The sequence below is a fragment of the Silene latifolia genome, chromosome 11 (assembly GCF_048544455.1).
Source record: "Silene latifolia isolate original U9 population chromosome 11, ASM4854445v1, whole genome shotgun sequence".
Lineage (NCBI taxonomy): Eukaryota > Viridiplantae > Streptophyta > Magnoliopsida > Caryophyllales > Caryophyllaceae > Silene > Silene latifolia.
This window is the reverse complement of record NC_133536.1, coordinates 153981141-153987528: the sequence shown is the minus strand read 5'-3', so window position 1 is coordinate 153987528 and position 6388 is coordinate 153981141. Positions and strand designations below refer to the sequence as shown.

General features: G+C 39.0%; 2 protein-coding genes across 2 annotated transcripts; both read left to right on the top strand.

Moving 5' to 3' along the window:
* The first annotated feature begins 4582 nt into the window (after positions 1–4582).
* On the top strand, positions 4583–5230 carry LOC141614172 (uncharacterized). Its single transcript, XM_074432928.1, has one exon. The coding sequence runs from the start codon at positions 4583–4585 to the stop codon at positions 5228–5230; it is 648 nt and encodes a 215-aa protein (XP_074289029.1).
* A 43-nt stretch (positions 5231–5273) lies between these two features.
* Positions 5274–5675, top strand: LOC141614171 (uncharacterized). Its single transcript, XM_074432927.1, has one exon. It carries the CDS (start codon positions 5274–5276, stop codon positions 5673–5675), a length of 402 nt encoding a protein of 133 aa, XP_074289028.1.
* Positions 5676–6388: the final 713 nt, after the last annotated feature.

Sequence of the window (6388 nt, the reverse complement as noted above, 5' to 3'; positions counted from 1 at the left end):
CACTTCGGAGGTTAATTACATTAATCGGGTCGCAAGGAGGTAATTGACTCGCTTGGTTCATTTGATCAGATGCAAATTGTGTGAATTGATCCTGCAACTTCTTCATAGAACCTTCATTTTCTTCTACATTATTAGTCCGCTATCTCTATATTCGTAGAAAAAGATTCATCTTGCTGCAGTATTGAATCAATGGGATTAGACATGGTTGGTATGGCTAAATCTTCGTAAAATTTGGAGAACGGGATTCCTTGCTTGAATTGTTGATAAGCAAGGACTCGCCCTACTTCCTCCACATCTGCCACAAATCACCTCTTGCTTAATCATAGCATGAACCTGATCATGTTCACCCATCGTCGGGCTCTCTGATTTGTCACACCCGGCATCAAGAACTTCAGTCATAGCTACAGGAGATTCATCTTCTCTTTCATTCACTCGCCTACCTCCTCTGGGATTTCCATACTCTGCTACATGTATGGCCATGTCTTCAATAAGATGCCATCCCTTGTTATCTTCAATATTTTTCTGAAACTTCCTTGGGCTGCAGCATCCAATATGGCCCTTTGATCATCATACCACCCATTGTAAAAATAATTGCAAAGGGACCATTGTTGGAAACCATGATGAGGTACAGAGCAAACCAGTTTCTTGAACCTAGTCCAAGCTTCATTCAAATCTTCAGTGGCCAATTGTGTGAATGTAGTGATTTGGCCTCTTAATGCATTGGTGCGTTGTGGAGGAAAGTACCTCTTGTAGAAAGCTAATGCTAGGGAATTCCAATCAGTCACATGAGCAGCTTCCCTATCCAGGTCTCTCAACCAATCTCGGGCGTCATCAGTCAAGGAAAAAAAAAGGAATTCCTTGACCCAGTCTTGCATCACCCTAGCAACTAAGGGAATGGCGGAGCAGTAATCATTGAACAACTCCATATGCTTGCCCGGATTCTCACCAGCTACTCCCCTAAAAAGATTCCTCTCCACCAACTGAATGTAAAATGGTTGTATTCCAAAGGTACCTGCATCCGTAGTAGGAAGTAAGAACCCCTTTGGTAAGGTATATACAGTAGGTTCAGAGTGACTAGCGGTATTAGGCATTTCAGCAGATGTAGTTGTAAGAACAGCAGATATAGCAGTGCCCTCTTCTAGGACGGATTACCAGCAAAACAATTATAGCACTAGAGAAAAATATGAGATTAGTCTCAAGGAATGAATTCCTTGAGACGAGAGACAAACTTAAAATAAAGCAACAAAATAACGCCACCACCCCGGCAAGGGCGCCAAAATTTGACACGGCTGTCGCAACCCTATCCAAAATAAAACCAACTGGTCTCTATAAAATGTAGTAGAGGCAGTCGGGTATTGAATCTACATGGAGATGGGAATAATGTGAGGTAGACTAAGTCTGTCTGAGTAACCGTTTCTTGGGGGTTTGATTGTTTTGATTCTAAAGTATGGAGATTAAGAGAAAAAGAGAGCAAAAGGGGAACAACAACTAAACTTTAAGGAGATTAACAGATAGAGAGAAACAGCTAAGACAATCGGGTTGCCATGGTGTCCTAGGGATTCAGTCTAAGGTCAAAGGTCAACAAAAACTTGGGTTGCAGGGTAGGGAAAAGGTCTTTATGGTCCGCTATTCGGCCTAAAACATTACTAACTTTGCTTCCGCCCTTTAGAATGTCTTATTGTTCACTGCAGGTCTTACCCCTTCCAATCTTCTGATCTAGGTCAAAGCATAATAGATCAACTAGTTAAATGCGCCGGCTCAAGCAGGTAATTGCTATTAAATGTAGTAATTAACTACACAACCCTAATTCTAGCCAAACCTAATCGCCTAATCATATTTCTCTAATTACCATGGCTCCCCTTTGTCCTAGCATAGAAGGATTAGCTATGCATAATAATAATTGAGGAAATAATAACAAACATAACAAGTAAATTAAACATGATGATTAATGAGTAAAGAGATAAGAAAAAGAGCAATCAAGGAAAACAGATGAAAACGAGAATAAAATTGCAATAATTGTTGAATGAATTAAAGATCAATAGTACCGATTACAAAGAAGTTCCAAGCAATGGAGATTTTAGGTCTAAAGAGTAAGGTGCTAAGAGAGGATATGAGAGAGAGCCGAGATGACTGCCGTGGTCTCTTTTATTCTAAGATAGATCCAAAATATCCCAAAAGATAAATTAAAAGATTGCGTAATAGTTGAAACCTCTCGATCGATTAGAATCTACTCGATCGAGGACAAAAGGTAAGAATCATCTCGATCGAGGACAATAAGTACTCGATCGAGGAACCAAATATACACCCTTCTCGATCGATTAAAGCAAGGTACTCGATCGAGGATCTTCAGCATCAAAGTTACTCGATCGACTGGTTTAGGCAACCAATCTTAGTCGATCGAGAAAAACAGCACTGTACCAGCGTGGACGAACTCAGAACATCTTCCGAAACCACTTCACGCATCCCTAGGTGACAATTTTCGGGCTCCGATTCTTCTATCTTCAAAATGCATGCACACGGGTTAGGTTTAGGCTTGATTATTCTCCTTTCCGGTTCATACCTGCAATTAATACAAGACGAAGCAAAGTAGACTATTCCGGGGCATTTGTAGCTAGTCGCCACATAAATAACACAGAAATGCGTTTAAAAATAGGATAAAATCCATATATAAAATACACGCATCAAGATGCTGATTTGAAGACGTAATAAGTTTTTTAGTTTCATTGTAGACTAGTGAATAAAAAGTGTAATATTAAGCAAGCTACGACTGGTATAATCATACATTTGAAAATATTTTAACTGCATAGGTTGTTGCGTTTAGAGGATAAATTTTATTAATGAAGTTTATTATGTCCTTCCTGAACAACACTAATGTGCATAGTGAGAAAGAATTATGTGCCTTTAGCTTAATGCACATTCCATGCATACATAATGTGCTTTGGCAAGAAATAACAATGAAGTTCATTAATGAAGTGTCTCCGTATAAAACTAAATACTCCCAAAATATAACACTAGTTATCTAAAACAGAAAATATCTAATGTTCATTAATCTTCTAGTTTCTGGCTCGTTTATTTGCAGAAGCATTGACGCTACCTTCCATCTCTTCAATAGCTTTCACAACTTTACGGCAGTTGAAGGGTGGACTTTGGCATATGACTCCCTTAAAGCTGTTACACCTAAGAGAAATTGTCAGTCCAGATCAGTTTATATGTATTTCTTCTCTTTATTTGCCTCCCAATAAAGTTTTTTTCAACCGTCATAAACTCAACATGCGCTTCAGCATTCTGGAAATCTTCTTCAAGCAATTTTACACGTGTTTGCAGTTCGTCTACCTTAGTATGAAACACTAGAGTCTCCAAAAAACAATAAATCTCTGTGCCTTGTCATATCATCAAGCTCATACTGGGTATCTGCAAGTTTTTTCTGAATCTCTTCCATTTTTTTCAAGAGTTCTTTCTGCATCAATGAAAACAAAAAAATATACTCCATATTAATAAACAAACATAAACTACAGCAACATTAAAGTAACATAAGTACAAACAAAAGATAAGGCCAACGTAGTAGCATATTACAAAAGAGAAATCGAACAAGTAGAAAATTAAAACAACAGTTAGAAAATAAAAAAGGAGAAACCTTTGCAAGTAAAGGAAAATTTTCATATATTGTCTTGGAATATTTTTTGTTTGAAATAGAAGTTAAAATAATAATGAAAATGACTATTTATAGAGAAGTAAGAATAAGAAACAGTTAACCACGCACAGTCCCGTACGCCAATGTTCTGGCCATTTCCAACCCTCCATCTCAGCCCATCTAGGAGTAAAGATTTCGCATTCCACAGGCTCCTCCAAGTAAAGCTCGGATCGTATCCCCGTCTCGCATCCAAAACAGAACTATTCTTAAAATACTTTGCTTTGAGCACCCGACCCACAAGTGAATCCGGTTTTGTCAACAGTCTCCAAATTTGTTTTGCGAGTAGAGCTTGATTGAAAACTCTCATGTCATGAAATCCCATGCCCCCAATCTTCTTCGGCTGACATAATTTGTCCCACGACCACCAATGCATCTTCCTTTCCATTTCCGTTGATCCCCACCAAAACCTGGCCATCACTTCGTGTAGTTCATCAATAATACCCTCCGGGACAGCAAATAAACTAATCATATAGGTGGGAATAACTTGAGCCACTGCTTTAATAACGATCTCCTTCCCCGACTTAGACAGTAACCTTTCCTTCCACCCTTGCAGCTTCTTCCATATCCTGTCCTTGATACCAACAAATATTGCCTTCTTAGACTTACCAATAATCGTAGGAAGCCCAAGATACTTCTCATACCGATCGACTTCTCTTACTCCGAGTGTGTTACGAATGGCCGTCCTCCTAGGAGTTGTAACCTTTTTGCTAAAAACAATTTCGGACTTTTCATAATTAATTTCTGCCACATCCTAACATTGAGGCGGACCCATTGCTTAAGGTGGCTGATCTTATTGAGCATGATACCGCAACTTGGAAGGTGGGTATGGTTAAATCCATTTTCAACCAGGAGGATGCCAAGCTAATCCTTAGCATACCACTCAGTAGGAGAATGCCTGATGACTTGATGTTCTGGTGGCCAAATAAGAACAGAGTTTACTCTGTTCGGTCGGGCTACTGGCTGGGTATGAGAATTCAACCGCCGGTCGTTGAGATGGGGGAGGATCAAGGTGCGTCAATAATTTGGAGGATGATATGGACAGTGGAAATCCCACCAAAACTCTCTCATTTCTTATGGAGAGCTTCTACTAACATCCTGGCTGTTAGGAGCAATTTAGCGCATAGACACTATGTCCAAGACCCCCTATGTGAGCTCTGCAAGGAGGAGAATGAGACAGTGAACCACGCTCTGCTCGAATGTGGGTGGGCAAAGAATTTATGGGCTGACAGTGTTTTCTTCCCTCTCCTCAGTTTGGCCCCTGCTGAATCCTTTACTAAACGGCTAGCTTGGATGCTGCAAAATCTCGACAAAGCGGCACGAGGTAAGTTTCTAGCAATGCTCTGGGCTATATGGTATATGAGAAACCTTCGCGTCTTTGACAGTGAGACCACCCAACCTAGTGTTGTAATAGTGGGGATGACAAAGATTGTTATGGACTATGAGAGGTACAGGAAGGAGGTGGGGTTTCAATCCCATAAGCATTCGGTGGAGGAGGCTCGTACCTGGACTGCTCCCCCTTATGGGTGTGGTGAAGATTAATACGGATGCTGCGGTGTTTGGGAATGGTGAGGTGGGGCTGGGGATGGTTGGACGTGATGTTGAGGGGAAGGTCGTGGTAGTTGGGTGTAGGAGAGTCACGGCCTGGTGGGAAGCAGCTGTTGCTGAAGCCAAGGCGCTGGAGTTCGGGGTGGAAATTGCAGCTAAGATGAACTTCTCTAATGTAATCTTCGGGAGCGATGCGAAGAATGTGGTGAGTGCAGTAGAAAATGGCAGGGAGGATCGCTGTCCTTTTGGGCTCAGTGTAACCGATATTACTGATTATGTTACATCCTTTATTAGTTGTCGATGGTCTCATGTGTTGTGGGATGGAAATACCGTGGCGCATCACGTAGCTAGATTGTGCACTGAAAGTGGTAATGAAGTCTTGTATTTTTCAGACTTTCCGGATGCGATTTTAGCATTGGCGGAAATTGATTTAATATAATTGCCGCTTTCTCTCAAAAAAAAAAGAATAAGAAACAGTTAGTGCTTGGATTCCAAAATTTAAAAACTGTTTTTAAAATAGTTAATTGGTATTAAAAGATTAAAAAACTATTTTGAAAACTGAAAAATAGATTAATACAAACTGTTGTTCCCCATATTACACGTTCCTCATGATTAAAAGCAGTTTATAATTGAATTTTTAAAGTATATGTGTATTAATATTATATTGGAAACAGTAATGCATAAGGTAATGATTACATGCAAATTATGACTAGACATAATGGACATTTAACTTATACTGATAGGACATTTCACTAAAATTAAGAGTAGTATGTCTCCACTTGCCAATTTTTTTAATTGAACACGTTCTTTTACGTATAATACAATGTGCATTTTAAATCTAGTTTATGTCTTTACTTGAATTTTTTAGTTTTAACCCATGTAACATGTTGCAATGTATATTTTAGTTATTCTGAACAGTTTAGTCTTTTCACCTCAAAAATAGGGAAAATTAACAGTCAAAAATCTATAATGACATCATATTTAAGATTACATGCATGACGTAATAATTAAATGCACATTATGACTAGACATAATGCACATTACATTTAAACTGATAGGACATTTCATTGCAATGAAAAGTAGTATGAATCCACTTGTTAATTTAATTAAATGAACGTGTTCTTTAATATATAATACAATGTACATTTTGAA